Here is a 17,919-nt window from a genome sequence, read left to right as displayed (position 1 = left end):
TACCACCTCAAGTTTTATAAATCAAAATAACATAAATTCCACCACACAGCTCAATTTAACAAAGATTTAAAAATACCAAAGGCCTGCCATGAACTTCAGCACACTGATGTCTCAAACACAAAGCAGTGATGTGATGGCCTGGAGATGAGGCTGGTGTCAGAGGCCAAGACCTCTAGCCAGGTTTAAGACTTGCAGTCCATGTGAAGATGAATTACATTACCCACCCATACTCCAACTCTGTTAAAAGTTATTCAGGTTTCTTCTTTAGAATCATTTAAGGAGGACAGCTGTTAGTTGTATAAAACCTAAACAGATTGGTTTCCTATAACATGAAAGGATAGCACAAGCCTATTTGTAAAGAGGGAAGAACTTAATAAACACATTAACAGATTTAACATTCATCAGTAACTCTTGCTGCACAGCTGTGAAAATACACACCTGGATGTCTGTAAAAGAATTCTAGGAAACCCATATAACTATTTACTATGACAAAAACTTGATTATTTAGCACACAGAAGTGTACTAGAGATCACATAATAGAAAGATTATCCTCCAGGAATATTTCCACATAATTAGCAAGCATTTGAGCTGTGCCTACTACCATGTGTACAAACAGTTCAGCTGAACTGTGACTTCTGTGCCCAGACAACCTAACATGCACTGAGATGTCCTACTTAATGCCTGCTGTGAAATTATCCCTAGTTCTGCCCTTGCCCTTTTTTCTTCTTTTATTCATTTTACAGCTTTTGAAGTGATAATCTGCTAAGAACTTTCCTGAAAGACACATTTAAAAGCATCTAAAGAGTTGCTTCATAAAGCAAGTCTACTATTGAAAAGTCCTGAGCAGCTTCAATTCAATTCTCAACAAAAGGGTTAGAGAAAAAATATGGACTAAGATATATTTAAAAACAGACTGCAGGGACTTTGGCCTTTTATTTGAATTCTGCAATACAGATTGCTGAGGACAGTTAACTCTTTAAAGTTTTCTTGACAAAACATAAAATACTCAGTATCTTAGTGAAGCATTTCCAGAGCTCTATGATCCTGACAGAGATTCTCAAAGAAAACGTACAAAGAGAAGAGTTCCTCATGTTTAACAGATTATTGCAATTACCACAAAAAGGTAAGGATTTCTGACCACAGAGTATTCCAGTCTGAATCTAGACAGAAAAGTACTTACCTAGTAGGGGGATTTCAAGACATAAACTTACATGATTAAGGTTTTAAGTATTTATTTATAGTAAAAAAAACTTTATCCGGTAATATACAGCATTACCCAGTAACAGTGTTTACTCTTCACTGTAGGTATACAGATAATAAAAATGCAACTAAAAAAGCCTTTAGAAATATAGTTAAATTTTATTTTTGTTTCCAGTGAAAATTAAAATAAATTTCTTACAATTCCCTTCACTATTTCAGCTCCTGAATCAGCTGGTGCTCATCAGGGCCCACCTCTTCTTCTTCTTCATTCAAGTCTTCTTTTGCTTCTGCATCTGTCACCTCAGGGTGACTGCAGGCAGCATCCCTAGCAGAGAGCTTTTTCATTTTGATGTTTGGCAGTTTCCTCAGATCACCATCCCATTCTCTTAAAGAAAGAAATAGGTAATGAAAACCAGTTACCAACAGAAAGGACTGACAGAGTTAAATCACATTTCCTCAGATGATGCTAACTCAAGTGAGGCTGCTTTTCTAAGTTATCCTCTGTCCCACTGCGGTATGAATAAGGAACAAAGATTTCACCTGATTTTGTACAATATGTAATTTCTCTGAGAAGAAGTAAGTACTTTCAGATGTGATATTCTGAAACAAAAATATGTTATTCACTTTATTCCCATAGACTTATTCTACCCTCAGTTACTTTTGGCCTCCTGCTTTTAGGTTTGTCTCATTCAACTTGCAGTCTGGTAAGCAACAGAAAAACAGGTCAGAAGTTTCTTCATCTGGAGGCTTGATTTGCATATTTGACATCACATGTATATAAGTCCCTAGTGATTTATGATAAATGTTACCTTGTACGACTGACTTGAAGAGAACACAAAGGGTTAGTAAACATTAATTCACATGGTGAGTGTATTATTTCAAAAGGCTACATGAAGGAGAACGGGTTGTTTGAAATGTAAGTCAAACCCAGTACTCACTTAATAGAATGCTTTCTTGATTATAATAAGTGCACTTCATGGATAATTTTTCTCAAGGACAAAGACAGTATTTGCCAATTATAAGATATGTTTTTCCTTTACCAAGGCAATACAACAACACTTCTATATGATGTCCCTGTTTAAGAAGTCAATTGCATATTTATAAATAGAGCAGTCTTTCTTTGGAATTTCTGGCTTTATTCCAACATCCTGTAAGTATGACTTTTGGCTACATACCATCCCTGCGAGTCAGTGATATAGCATTCCTTGCAACATAGGCATTCCTAAGTTGTTGGGGTTTTTTTCTTCCTTTAAAGTATTTCACTTGATAGAGCTGTCAGCAAAAATGCTCACTCAATCTACTACCAGGACATAGCAATATGCTGGCCCAGATGAGCCAGCAGCAAGTTTCACAGCTTCCAGATCTTTTAACTGGATGCAAATTGTAAATTCATTTAAGATTTTCAACTAGTATATACACACATACCAACACTACTGAGAACAGCTGAAGTCAGCATTTTAGGCAAAATATTATCTAAGAATATTGAGAAAAAAAGTTACTTAAGTTACAGAAATGGCATTCTAACTGTCGAATCTAAATCTTCCAGTGTTCTAATTAATAACTGGCACAGGTGGTCAGCTTGTAACAACTAAGAAATGCCAAAATAGCAGTGCCATACCTACTCTGCTCTTTCAAATGAAAATTCCTTGGCAGTTTTGCGTAAGTTCCTTTTTTTATGAAAAAGACATACAACAGGTGAACTTCAGAAACACTATTTTGCATAAACATATTATTAGTGATAATAAAAAACCTACCTGAAAAATTTAAGATGCTTTCTGTTCATAATGTCTGGGATTTCTAATAGGAAAGAAATTTAATTCTGTTAGATGTGTTACATTATTCAAGTGAGTCTCATTTCAAAGGAAGAAATGTGAGCTAAATGGCCTCTAACCAAAATGGCTACATACCTCCTTTCCATTCCAACCAAACTGTTCTAAAAGAACATAGATACATATATACAAGTAAAAAATAAAAATGATAAAAAATAAATAAAACAATAACACAAATCTGTATTACCTTTTCTAGTAAAAAGGAAGGCAAATGTTTTGTATTGAGACCTGTGGAACAGACCATTTCGCTTTTTTCCTTCTGGAGTAGTCAAAATCTTCCTACTAGAGTGTAATTTATAAATTTAGGCAGATTTTTACATAGGATGCCAAAGCTGCTTTGCCTCCCTTCTGTGCCATTCTTTTCCTGGTCAGTCCAGTGCAGTGTTACAAGCATCCTGTGTTTAACATCACCACTAATTTATGGAGATTTATACCTTAGGAGCCTTGACATCTTCCCACAGTATAAAATACCTGATTACTGTCTATGAATTGTAAAGATTCCACAGCCAGCAGGCTTCTTAACAAGACAGATGTTTTCTACCTTTCTAACATTAAATCCACTTTATTTTAGCTCTTAAAATTGTGACATTTCAGCAACTTTTATATTGTCCTTGAACAAACCATTCTACTTTTGTTCATCTATCAATTTCCTCAAGTTTTACAGTAATAAATAAAATCATGCTATCAATGCAGGACTATGGATGATTTTGCTACTACAAAACCTAGGATGATGATACCTGTGCCATTTATCTTTGTGGCCAGTCCTTACTGAACAGTCCTTACTATTCAGAAAACTATTCCTTCCTTTCAAACTTGGTTATGAAGTTACCAACTGAAGAACAATAATATATGTGAAATGTTTTGATAACAATTACAGTGATTTCTGCAGACTGCTCCTCAGTAAACAGATGAGGTGATACTGCTCACAGCTGAGCAAGGCAAGGTAAAGAAACATTTACTTAATGCTTCTTTGGTCTGCTGATTAACCTTGGTTTCATGCCACGTTAGGTCCATCCTTCCCAACAGAGCTTTGAAACAAAGCCATGGTTGCTCTTGCTTTTTTTTGAGTCCCCTGAACTGCGCTCATGGCAGCACAGTGCCAATCGCTGAAACATCCCAGCTCCCACAAGGGAAAGAAGTTCTTCCCTTCTCCCAGGGATTTTACAAGGAGCAATCAGTGCTACTCCCTTTGCCCCCAGCAGTGCATGTAGTGATGTAATCAGTGAGTTTGGCAGAAGTGGCACATTGCTGAGATTTGTATTTTTTCCTTTGATAAAAGCACTGATTCAACATACAGTTCAGTATTCTTGTCAGACAAACCAGGACTTTCATTTTCCTTTTTTGGAAAATATAAAATGGGTTTAAGTTATGCAGACCTTTTCTAAAGAGAATATTCTAACAGTTTTATCTAGCCTATCATTCAGGGCTCACCAACATCATGAGAAAGCAGGCATTCTGGGAGAAGATTCTGTGTCAAATCAAGATTTGGCACTGAATTCATCTTTACTGTTTTGTTAGTGGCAAAAATTTTAAGCTACAGTTACATGTGTGTTTACAATAAGTTGCACAATAAAAACTACTGAGTTGCAAGATTAAGAATAGAGTTGTGTGTAGAAATAAAGTAATTATATACTGCACAGTAACTGATTTTCTAAATTATGCTGGATTAGTAACACTTGTATAACTCAGCTGCATCTCCTTAGCATGCACCAGCGTGATGGTTTTTGGTGCTGCTTGTGAACTCCTTCATTTGCTTTAAAATGAAAAGTCACAGGAGCATGTTTTTCTGAACTAAAGACAGAAAAAATGTAAGAGAGAAATATAGAGCAAGACTTAGTGGGAAAGAAATGAAGACAGTATTTTGGGGAGTAGCTTATTGTCTGGCATTTCTAAGACAAAGTATTCAACAATTTATGCATTTAGCAAAACAGCAGAGAAAGATGTTAAGCAAACTTTTTTTTTAATGTTTCTGACCCTTTCAGATAGTGTTACTTTTCTTTTGAGGATGAACAAACAGCCTGTTAAAAAGAAGGAAACTGTAGATCCTCTTTAGGCAAAAAATTATTCACTTATACAATACTGATCACTACAGCAAACAGCAGCTAACGAATAGTACAGAAGTTACATTAGCAGTAAATGGAAATGATACAGCCTTCATCTGAATTAAATTAATTTCCCTGTAATGTGAAGCCTGCAGAACTAATTAATAAAACTAGTGTATTTAGTTTTAAAAGCCACTCTTCCCCAAGATTAGTATTACACATCTGAGAGAACATGCAAGGTAATTAGAAGCAAATTAACAAAAATAGATGGTGTTCGAATGAAATAATTATGATGCTTTTCCACTGAAAGCATACTAACTCTGGGTTACAAATAAATAAGTAAGTATCTAGCATTGCCTTTCATTAGCTTTGCTATATACATGTAAGACCAGATTAAACAGAAAACCCAAATACACAAAAATGAGAACACGAGGAAGAAAACTGCAGTAAAACTACTGTAGATATATTAAAGGAGTAAGTGACAAGGAGCTGCCAAACCTCAACAACATCACTGATAATGTTCCCTGTATAGTTACTGTTTGTTTAAAAAAAGACTACAATTTACTATATTTTGGGATGTCTACCACTTTTGTAAACAAACTCTAACATTTTGTAAAGGGTTAGTTTTTGATTTACATATATCCTTGAGAGGACAAGAGGAAATGCCCTCAAGCTACACCCAGGGAAGGTTCATGTTGGATGTCAGGACAGATGTTTTTTCACTTAAAGGGTGGGTAAGTATTGGAATGAGCTGCCCAAGGAAGTGATGGAGGAATCGGCAGCCCGGGAAATGTTCAAGAAATGACTGAATGTGGCACTTAGTGCTATGGTCTAGCTGACACGGTGGTGTTTGGTCAAAGGTTGGATTTCAGGATCTTGGAAGTCTTTTCCAACTTAATTGATTCTATGATATAAATAGAGTGCATCAAAGTTTAGCAGACTTCCCTAAATGAAAAGAATACATACTGTGCAGTCTCTTCATAGCAAACACACATGCATACGAGAAATAACTGAGTTCAAGAACGGGGGGGGGGAAAAAAACCCAACAAATCTAAGTCAGTAATAAAAGCTCCGCTCACTAAAGCTTCTAGGATTAATAATGAGCTAGAGGCATAAAAGCACTGTTTCCAGCTGATTTCCATTTATGCCCAATCTCTAATTACAGTATTTAGTTGCTATAGTACTTAGCAGCAACTATTTTCTCTGAATGAACACTGTCCTAGACAGAGAGCAAAACCTGCAGCAGCTGTGATAACAAATAATGAATGATTTGAAAGTGTATTTAATATGTGAAGTTGCACTGTGCTCTCTGAATGCTTTACTTACTAATTCTATAATAACCTCAAATTTTGCCTGCAATATTTCTAGCTTCTTCATGATTTTTATGTTGTGCTGGTGTATTTGACATCTTTTTCTCTAGCCTTGCTGCCTTCTTCTGTCAGCTTTCCACAAAGCAGTAAGGACAAAAAGAACTAAAATTTAAAAGCAAAAAACAAAAAGAATACACTCTACAGTTAAGCTGTTTGATGACAATCACAGAATCTAGTTTCCTATGACTTTTTCCCCCTCCTTCTAAGACATCAAAGATGATGCATGAAGTCATACAGATATTCTTAAATTCCTCTGCCGGCTGCACTGGCAACATTTTAAAGTCATTAATTTTCTTGGTTTGTACAATACATATCAGGGTGTGCTGATTTTGGCCAGGGTAGAGTTAATATTCTTCACAGTAGTTAGTACAGGGCTGCAATTTGGATTAGCTGGAAATGGGGTTGATGAAAACAGGATGTTTTCATTATTCCTGAGCCAGGCTTGCACAGATAAGACTCTTTCTGCTCCTCACCCCAGCCCAGCAGTGAGGAGGCTGAGGGTGCAGAAGGAGCTGGGAGGGAACACAGCTGGGACAGCTGACCAGGGAATATGATACACAACCCCAACTTTGCCGTGCTTTGAATCTTAACTACAGAATAACGTAGATTTTTCATGTTTTCCAGAACATATTTTACTATAAGAAGGATCAATTATATCTGCATAATACTTTAGCATTAAAGCCAAGTTCACCACTCAGTTTCAACCTGTACATTATTGGCTGAAGCAAAATACAAATGCTTCACTGCTTATCTTGACTATCTCCAAACAACTCTTTGCTTTTTTGCACTTTCATTACCTCTTTGTCTTTCTTTCTTATTTCACCAAACTATTGCTGCTTCCCTTCAGCCTAGTTCCAGCCATCAAATGAAGGTCCAACCAGCTGCTGTACAGAATTCAAGGCAGGTGCATTAAAAGCTCACTTTAGTTTGAAAAATAGGTTATATATGCCTGTACTGAATAGACAGCAAAGATGCACAAAGAAAGGCAAAAGTATGAGTTAGATCTCCACCATCTTTTTTTCTCCTTTTCTTCACCGTGGCCCTCCTCCCAAATAACTCTGCAAGGCACAAGCACCTAGCACTTAGGCAATTTCTTTAAAGAGAAAAATAAGGACAATGCCTAGAAAGTTTGCTTAGATTCTGGCCTTGTGAGCAGGTATGAGGACTGAATTCTTTCTAATACTCTTACATACCTATTCCATAGCCCTCATAGAGTTGTCTTTCACGTTCTATTGTCTGCTTGATGACAGTTTCCCGTGAACCATGCTGTCTTCCTTGTCTGCCTTTAATACTGTTTTGTAATTCAATCTGCTCCAATTCTGCATCAAATCGACACATATAACTGAAAGAAATAAAATGCATAAAAGCTAGGTGCAGTCATGCAAAAAAAATGCAAAACAGAATTACTCTGATAAATTGTTTTACTAATTTGATTTATTTTCTCATTTATTTTATTTATAGAAGACTCAAGGAGTAAGTAGTATGAAATCTACATGTTCAGGTGTCACAGAATAGCCCAACAAGCCAATGCATGTGATTACTACTGTCCAAATCATTTAAAGTCCTCCACATGCTACAAAACGAGGGATATACTTCACTAATTTAAAAAAAAAAAGAAATTACAAAAAGACTTACTTGAATAGTTCTAGTATGACTATAGACATCTCTCAATATTTGTGACTGGCAACAAAATCAACTACTTGCTATTATAATTAGCAATATATAAAAGTCCTCCTCTGAGTCATCATCATATTATTTTTAAAGACAAGTCAAGCTTTTTAATCTTGTTTTAAACACCAGTCTTACTTTTCAATTAGTTCACCAGCTTCCTTCTTTGTGTACTCGATTTTACTGGGATCAAGGTGACTTTGAAACCATTGCAGTTTTTCTCCTACAAGAATAAACTCAATATTAATGGCTACACCACCACTGTAGCATCAATAAATATTAAAGTTTCTTAAAGTTTTTAAATCTCCCCCCACCACCATTTTTCAAAATTTTGAATGGTATCACAGACTCTCATACTGTGGGTACCAGGTACGAAGGCAGCTGTAATAGAAACATTTCCACATAATTTCAGATTTATTTTGTACGTCCCTTACATGAAACAAAAAATAAAAGTTAGGCTTTGTTTTACTGTAAATTAACTAAAATATCACTATATCAATTACTTAGGAAGGAAATTTAGGGGCAAAAAACCAACACAGTGGCTGAGTAAGAGTTCTTCTGATCGTCACATCTGTTTTTAAACAGATTAAATTGAAAAGTTGCAGGATCAATCACATGGAAGAGAAAAATATTCCAGGTAGTGTCACAAAGTTTTGAATTTACTTGCTAACACAATGTGTCTTTTAAGCTACATATATTATCTTCTTTTACAAGCAGTAATAAAAAGCTTGAAAAGCTTGGAGAACAAATACAATAAATACGTGTACAGATACAAAACACTCATTTGGTCTATAATGCCTGGCTGTTGTGTACACTGACTAAACATTAGCTATGCTCAGCCCCAAATTCAGTCCTGTATATATTAAGTGGACATGTCAGGTATTTCAGTATTTCAACCAAGTCTACTTGAAGATTGCAGAATCAGATTATAGAAAAAGAAATTCTAACTGGATGTTTAAAAAGCTGATAAAACTTAGAATCTGTACTAAGAAATTGAATACTGTACTCAGTAATAGAAGTTTCTGCTTACCAATAATACTTAAACGCAAAGCTTTGTCAGTCTTCAACCTAGCAGAGAAAAACCAGATATGTTAGCCAGGAATGAGTACCATATAAACAATGACCTTAATTTTATTCTCAAAAAGTTGGGGTTTTTTTCAGTCACAATGAAAGTCAAGGTATAATTTCAAATAGAAATATATGACAAATTCAATATAGAAATTATTATAAATTCAAATAGAAATATATGACAAATTCCAAATAATGTAAAACGTTTTCTGTTTCATCCAAAAACTGTAATTTTGCAAAATCTTGCAAATCAAGCATGCAGTGTGAAAAACACCATTCTGTTACTTTAAAGCTTGTAATAATTAAAGTTCGTGCTTAGCAAACAGTAAAGTTAATATGATAAGAAACCAAAATTAACAACTTCATTAAAGAACTCCCCAACTTTTTCTCACACTACTTTTAAGTCCACTTGAATCTCTGGCAGGATACTCAAAAGCCTTCTGTACTCTATGAGATGTGGGTATACAGTTCTATTTGGGATTAATTTTCATCCTAATTAGGAGTTCTCAAAAAAGAGAAGTTCTCTAGCAGGAAATCCTGAGCCTCATACTCTTTTGTCCTGAAGGTGTCAGATTCAATCTGCATCAAAGGATGTTGCAATGTTCTCTTGTATCCAGAAAGGAAAACAAGAAATTATTGGGCTAAGTATGAAATTTGTCACTGGAAAAAACATCCTAATCATGAATATTCAGTGTATATATTCAAGGACCTCTGACAAAATTGACTTTTGATTATTATTATTATTGAATAGGAAAATTGGTAATGGATTAAGTAAATCATAAAGATCATAACTGACAAATAATAATGCTAAAATTCCTCACAGTTCAAAGCTATTGTGCTCCTTTATTAAATTCCTTTTACTCTGTAAAATTTAATGAGCATTTTAGAGCTAACTGAAATAAGAGCACAGAAGTCTATCACCTACCACAAAAACTGGGATCAAAAGATAAACCCTTACTTTCTAGAGAAAAACACCCTTGTGTCACTTGTCCACAAACCTACATTATTAAATAACAATTAGATTTTTCAAGAATACTCTGAAGACTTTCTAAAAGCCATGTAAAAGCAAATGCACAGCATGCGTGAACTGCTAAGAATTCCACTAACGCACTAAAGAAATTTTTATTTCTATGGATACCCCAGCATGTGTAGAAGAAGCCTTCAATAAAAGCTGGGCAGGCTTTCATCCTCAGAGGGCTTACAGCAAGGAGCTCTAAGCATGGTAACAACATCCAAGAAAAGGACACATACTTCCCTCAGTGGAACTCCACACCAGCAATCCCTACTGGGAACCCTGCAAGGCAACACTGCCAGACGAGCCTGTCAGCAGAGCTTTGCCATGGAGAAAATGGCAATGGCATCTAGGAAAGCTGCCTAAACAGGATCATTTCACACATCTACATTCTAAAACACTACAAACTGCCATTTGCACCTGCTAAGGGACAATAAATCATTTATTTATCAAAGCAACAAAGTACAGAACCACCATTTTCTTCTGGACAAAAAACCTTCAGTCTCCTGGTGCACATAACTAATTTCAGTATGAGAAACAATGAATTATAGGCTCAGATGTTGTCTTATTGTACTTTTTATAAAAACCTCACTTCAGTGACTGCTAGAAGAGAATAGCATTAGCAGGGAGGCTAATCAAATCAGGTGAGTCAAAGAAACTTCTTCTCCTCTCCTTCTACACAATGAGCAATAGCTTTTACTCAGGGAAGGGGAGGTAAGGCCAGGGACACACTCTTGTGGCAGGCTGTTGTATCTTGATGATTTTTTTCTTCATCCACCTTCCAGAAATCCTCTGCTGAGGCAATGATTATTGATAAGAATGGTAAGTTGTTTTCTTGAGGTTTACTAGGTACTTTAAAAGTAAATTTCACATGTTCCTTTAGCAGCTGTTTATCTCAGATATTGTATTCAACTGTTCTACTCTAAATACTAACAATGAATAAGTATTTTCCAAATCAGATTATGAACTCAGTATTTTTCTCTGGTAATATCCACAAATACAAATGCCTTCTATGGCTCTGAAAATGAAGATAAGCTTTTCAAAAGAAATTATTTTAAAAGCTAACAGTTTTTCAGTTACCCATGAAGAATCTGCAAGAGTATGTCTCAAATCATCACAGCCACAAGCAATGCAAGCAGAAGCACAGTGGGTCAAGAGAGATTAGGAGGTTAGACAGGGGAAAACCTCAGAAAAAGCACACACAGAGTTCTACCAGGAAACATTTTAAGATAGCTTACTCTCAAAGGGTCACTTCACGTCCATCACTGTAAAAACTCCTTAGATGTCTTATTTCAGAGCATGTCAGTATTAGACTGGCTTATCTGAAAATGCACTGAATACTAAGAAATTTATCATGCATGCACAATAGAAAGGGTCTATTTTGACTCAGGAAGAAAAACAGCAGAAAAAAAAAAAAAAATGCACAGCTAGATTAGCTTTAGCTACCAAAACCGATAGGTATTTCGGCAGCTGCAGGAAAACATGACTGGTGTTAGTACATCACTACTACAGAAGTTTCATTAATTTCCCACTACGGTCAGGTTTCCTAAAGTGTAGAAAAGTTAGTGTCCTACTACTGCCAGTGAAGCAGCTATTGCTCTCTCATAAAAACATCCATGTAATTATTTAACAGAGCAAACAAGCTGCCTAAAGGAATAAGAATTCTCATGTAGATTAAGAGAGAATAAACTGATAGTAATACACTGGAAGTTGTTGCTGCTCATTAGACCTTGAAGAGAATTGAGAGGAGATGGATGCAGGCAAGAAAAAGGTGTAATTGAAGTGAACAGATTTAAGATTGTAGCCAATTTTCTAAAAGCAATTGGTCTGTCTCCTCTTATTATGGTTAAGATTGGTCTTTTGTAGTGCAGTCACAGTTTCTGGACAGTAAACTTATAACTGCTGTCATATTTCATTACAAATGCTTGCAGTGAAAAGTGGACAATGGAACCCACAAAAGACTCTTTCAACTTAATGCAGAATTTATCCCTCCTTTTTCCCAATGCTGCATTCTAAATATTCAAATTCCTTATGGATAATGTCTACACTTTTTTACTATCTCGTTTGGGCAAAAGATACTGCAATATGCATCTCATAACTTAATGTAATTTTCCTTTCTGTATAACATATACAGGAACATTCACACTAGTTATTTCCTTCCCTCCGTCCTATAGGAAAGTTAATAAGCAAATAGAAGCCTAAACTGTCTCCAGTCCTGAATTCTGTCTCCTGACAAGTACCAAAGGAAAAAAAAACAACAAAACCCAACCAAACCAAAACAATCAAAACAAAATAAACAGACTACACAAACCCAAAAGAATTGACTGATACTTCTATAAAAGATATTCTCACCCTCCAGTAACATACCATTCAAGGATTTCCTACACCCTACACCTTTGCGCTAAATAGTAATCAACACATAAAATGTATGTATGTTGAAAAAGTATTACTGAACAAATTTAGCCAGCCACAATTAAAGCATCCTCTGGCAAGGAAATCCACAGCTTAATAAAAATAGTACAGATGACCTCTATGGACTTCCTACATTCACTGAATACTGTAATCCAGTTTTTCCATTCTGCAGAAGTGCACTAGCCTGTACAGAAAAATTATCCCCTTTACTCAGACCTAGTGAGATCACATTGAGAATTCCATTTCTAGTTTTGTGTCCTATTCATACTTCAGACAACTTCTACACAATAACAAGCATGGTCAAAAAATGCCAGATTTGTAGACGGGACAAAGGAAGAAAATTCTGTAGAGTTTACAAGGCAGCTTCTATTTACCACCAAATGATGTACTAACCTTCCACCAGAGAACAGGGCTGTCATTCAATAGAAGCAATTTGGAAAATTGTTTAAAGACATTTAATAGACCTGCAGAAGCAATGCAGAAGAATAAAACTGGCGTGAGCTCTTTCTTTTTTCCAAGAGTGTAGGAGTGGGAAGCTTTCCTCCATTCACAGCATCAGAAATTTGCCTTGTCTTTTTCAGAGCTATGCAAAATGAATCAAAGCCCCACCATTATATTACAGAAACTGAAAGCTAAGTAATTACAATAAAAAGTTCAACATGTATTTAATTCCCAATATTAAAAAACCCTGAGAATTTACCAAGCTGATAGTTTAGATAGAGATTCAAAAGAAATTGGAATCCTTAACAAGTCTTTTAAAACACTAAGGGAAAAAAAATTAACATTATTCATGTCTTTCAAATTAAATTGCTCTTCAAGCCAAGACAATACAGAAAATAGAACATAGAGAATTGGAGGATGTTTTTAGTGCAACTCATTTGTAGAACACCACAACAAAAGTGATCTATCTACAAAGTACAGAATGTTAGTTAACTGTTCAGGCCCCAGAAGTGTAAGATGTAGAAATCTTATTTATAAGATATAAAGATACAAAATATAATATAATTTTGCTATCACAATATGCTGTGGATGGTCAAAACTGACACACTGTTCTTAGTGGAATGGTTTCTCTGTGCAAAATAAAAGGTTACATCTTTTACAATCAGCCTAGATTGCAATAGCAAGGATAGGGCTTCTTCAAACACATCAGTGACCAAAGGAAAACTAAGGCTAATGTAGGCCTCTTACTGAATTGAGGGGGACCCTGGCAACAGAGGAGAAATGAGGCAGAAATACCAAACACCTTCTTTGCATGGGCCTTCACTGCTAAGAGCAGCTCTCAGGAATCTCTGACCAGGGCTAAGGAATGTCAGAAGGGAAGACTTTCCCTTGGCCAAGGAGGACTGAGCTAGAGAACACCCAGGCAATCTTGTCACCCACAAAGCCGTGGGCCCTGAGGGATGCATCCATGAGTGCCAAGGAAGGTGGGAGACACCATGGCTAAACTGCTCATGATTATCTTTCAAAGGTTGTGGAGATGAGGAGAGGAGCCTGAGGACTGGAAGAAAACAAATGTCACCCTGGTCTTCCAAGATGGCAAGAAGGAGAACCCAAGGAACTACTGGCCAGTCAGCCCCACCTAAATCACTGCAAAGGCAATGGAGCACCTCATTCTGGAGGCCATCTCTAACCACATGCATAGAGGAGAATGTGGAGTAGTCAGCATGGATTTACTAAAGGTAAGGCATGTTTGACCAACCTGATAGCCTTCTATGATGAAACAACTGACTGGATGGATGAAGGGAAAGCAGTGGATATTGTCTATATCAATTTCAGCAGGGCCTTTGAACTTTTTGCTGTTACAAGAGGAAGAAAAAGCAGCACTCCAAGAAGAAACATCAGCACTGTTGTCCATATCAGCGTAACTCTAACCACACCAGACTGTCACTAAAAGCTCTGAGTGCCATGTCATAATGAGTAACCAGTAAGTATTGCTCCCTCACTAAGTTTTCTTGTGCATGTTTTTCTGTATGGTGAAGTCACGAATGCAAGCACTCAGAATGAAGTAAGAAAAAGTCATCTTTTGTGATTAAGAGCTGTGAGTGGTTTTTATGACACAAGGTGAGAGAGCTAAGGGACAAAGTGGTCAATTTAGCAGTAGGAAAATACTCTGCAATAAAAATTTACTACCAATAGTCAGAGAGCACAGAAAAAATACGAAACAGCAGGGAAAACTTCTCTCACGTGAAGAAACTGCCCAATCAACACATGCTGCTTGTGAATTCTTGCAGCAGCCCTGCTGGAGGCTACATGACCCCACTGTGGCAGCAAAGCCCCCCCCCCCCCTTCTCAGGAAAGCAACAGTGCAACTGCTGTGCATAAGGTTGTGCATCAATCCCAACAATAAAACTGCACAGTCTCTGGTCCAGGAGTTTCCAATTTAACAGCTTCAGACAAATGAGTATTTGGGCTCAGCTCATATGGTCCATCCAGACACTACAATTTATACAGCATTATATAGTTTAGGTAGTGCTGTACTATACTTAGACTGAAAATGCTTTAAGTAACTTCCTAAATAAACATATTTATGCATAACAACGAGCAAGCTGAGACAAAATAATTTAAAGGCCACTCTTCACCAGCTGTCTTTTCCCTCTGTAGGAGGGGGAGGTAAAACTTAAAAGCAGAAAAACAAACTTGCCATGGAACAGCACAAAACCACCAAAGAGGAGATAACTATAAAGTTTTATTCACAAGTCTTCTGCAGGAAGGTTTCTGGGTTTTCTTTTCTATTAACTCAGCATTTTAGCAGAAGCAGCTAGACCCTAAGCAGGATTCTTACTGAACTTGAAGTAAAGCCAAACTAGGTGACTCACATTCATGTGAAATCACCAGCATTGTGCTATTCAGATTATCAAAGGCAAGAAATCTAACTTGTAAGGACAACACCCAAAGTAAAGCAGCAGAACTACACACTTTGTATAACCTGATTTAATGCATGTAAACCTGTGACTTCACATGGCCCAGCAGCAGTGTTAAGTTATACAGGCCTTTCTGTTTCCTTGTGGTTATATCAGCATAACAGTCCATGTCCACTACCACAAAAAAAAAAAAAAAAAGAATCATTTGTGATGTTATTCTTTGATCTGTACAGAGGTTTTGCAGTCAACTTACTTTTCTTTCTTTTCCTGTTTGTGTACTTCCCTTGCAAGCTGTGCAGCTTTTCTGCTGTAGGGATGGATAACTTTTTTCTCTTGCTTCCCTCCTTGAGGTTTCCGTAACTTTGGCTGAAAAGACATCAAAGATACTATGGACTAACAAGGCTGAGTAAAACATCAAAGGGAAGACAGAAGCACACACCAGGGTAAAGACTGAAAAGGTCATGCACTGATATCTAAGAAAGCCCGTAACTTTCAGTAACTTTCACCCACTTCAATAACAAAATTACTTGAAGCCAGTACATGCTGTAACAAAACCACTAGAGCACAGGAAATGCTGTAAGAAATCTTACATAGTGACTAGTAGGTACTCTTACAGAGTACCTACTTTAGAACTCTGCAGCCAGGAAACTAATATTAGCTCTCTGTACCTCTGCAGAAAAATGTCCCCATTCAAGCTCCTATCTGGGTTTCTGACAAGAGCCTCATGTAATTTGTACAATGTAATAAAAGCAATTTTCTTGTTCCTCCCAATAGATCATTGGAATGCTTCACACCAGGGAGCAGCCAGAGGCTTTCCTTCTCTACCCCTTCATACTGCACAGAGAGGGAATACAGCTTACAAATTTCTAGAGTATGATTATACTACTCTAAGTTATGCTACTCTCTGGTAAGAAAACGTTTGAACAGAACTGAACGGCTTTATGAAATAATATGCTATTTAACTGCACCCTAAGAAACACCTTAAAGCAAGGGGGCTTTCCTGCATCACAATAAATGGCCATCAGTAAACGGAGACTATAGTACATCCAATTCTCTGCGATAACATCAGTGCTTAGGGCTGCGAAAAAGAAAAAAAAAGATGGTGTCAAAGACACAACTACTCTGAACTCATCGAGAAATCTCAGGCGGCGGCACCTCCCGACTGCTCCACAGGCGGACCGAGCCTTCCCCCGCCCCGCCTGGGGCCGCCCTGCCGGGAAGGCCCAGAAGGACGCGAAACCCCCGGGAGAAAATACAGCAGTTTTTATGAGCTAGGTCGGCTCACGGCCGGTATCGGCCCAGAAAGAGCCAACCCCCCGGGAGGAAATGCAGCACTTTCTATGTGCAAAGTCGGCTCACGGCCGCTATCGGCCCACAGGGCCAGCCAGCCAGCGGGCTCGCCTCTCCAGGGACGCGGTGGGGCCGCTCTCTGAGGGAATGAAGGGGCCGGGAGCACCGCGTCCCCAGAAGCGCAGGCTGCGGGAGCTGCACCCCTACCCCTATTCCTATTCCCGTCCCTGTTCCAGACCCCATCCCCTGCCCGGCACACGCACCATGGCGAGGGAGCCTTCTTCCGGCGCCGCGGTGCAGCAGCCTCAGAGCTCCGGGCGGGCGCACGGCGGGTGTTCCGCGGCCGCCCCGTTCCGCGGCACCCCCAGCGCCGCTGGCCCCGAGTGGGCCGGGCCGGGCCGGGCCGGGCCGGGCCGGGCCCGGGGCTCCGAGCTCCCGGTGTGACCGTAAGGGGGCGGCCACACAGCACGGCGGGGGCCACGCCGGAATGAGACCTGATCGAGTGCTGGGTAATATCTTGGTAGGAGCTAGAGGTGGTTGTTTGGTAGCTGAAATTAATGGGGCTGCTGCTGCTACCCGTGAGGCTGAGATAAAAGAAAAAGTTGAAGTAGTCCAAGAACCTAGTGATCATTATGATGGAGAAATTCCAGAACTGGAATTCCACAACTTTGCTGTGCAACGAAGCTGCCTTGCTGAGTTGAAGAAAACAGAACAAAGTCAATAAAAAGCTGACATCCTGTGTGAGGAAACCAGCCTTTCCCTTGGTAAGAGAAAGAAACAGCCTCTGGAATGTCCAAAATCAAAACTTAAAATTACCGGAGAGTCTAACTTTCAGACATCACCAAAAGAGAAAAAAACCTCCATCTCTGGCATCAATGCTCCTGTGACACCTCCAAGCAGATCAGCCCCTACACCACGGGCCTGTGGAAAAGCGCTTGTGACTGTTCAGCTCCAGGCATTCCAGGCTCAAAGGAGAAACCATCTTTAGGTCTTTGTACTTCTTGCTCTTCAGACACTGATAAATCTTATAATATATAAAGATACATATTAATTTTAAAATCGTCCCTAAACAGCAAGCCCACAAATATTTTAAATATTTTACTTTATATATATATATATATATATATATATTTATATATAAGGAAAGTAGGATTATCTAAAGTAAAG

The 17,919-nt window shown here is 37.9% G+C and overlaps 1 protein-coding gene across 3 annotated transcripts; it reads right to left on the bottom strand.

The window, feature by feature from the left end:
* Positions 1–1,339: 1,339 nt before the first annotated feature.
* TMA16 (translation machinery associated 16 homolog) lies at positions 1,340–17,155 on the bottom strand. Of its 3 annotated transcripts, none has more exons than XM_059844482.1 (7): positions 16,960–17,155; positions 15,716–15,828; positions 9,140–9,177; positions 8,248–8,332; positions 7,635–7,783; positions 2,955–2,997; positions 1,340–1,585 (listed from the first exon to the last, which is right to left on the bottom strand). In XM_059844482.1, exons 1-7 carry the CDS (start codon positions 16,993–16,995, stop codon positions 1,411–1,413), a joined length of 639 nt encoding a protein of 212 aa, XP_059700465.1. In that variant the 5' UTR covers positions 16,996–17,155; the 3' UTR covers positions 1,340–1,410. The 3 variants fall into 3 exon arrangements, with proteins under 3 accessions (XP_059700465.1, XP_059700464.1, XP_059700463.1); XM_059844481.1 differs by having other exon boundaries at positions 17,016–17,155; XM_059844480.1 differs by lacking the exon at positions 16,960–17,155 and adding an exon at positions 16,443–16,540.
* Positions 17,156–17,919: the final 764 nt, after the last annotated feature.

Source organism: Haemorhous mexicanus, chromosome 4, assembly GCF_027477595.1.
Source record: "Haemorhous mexicanus isolate bHaeMex1 chromosome 4, bHaeMex1.pri, whole genome shotgun sequence".
Taxonomy (NCBI): Eukaryota; Metazoa; Chordata; class Aves; order Passeriformes; family Fringillidae; genus Haemorhous; species Haemorhous mexicanus.
This window is presented reverse-complemented; position numbering and strand designations above follow the sequence as displayed.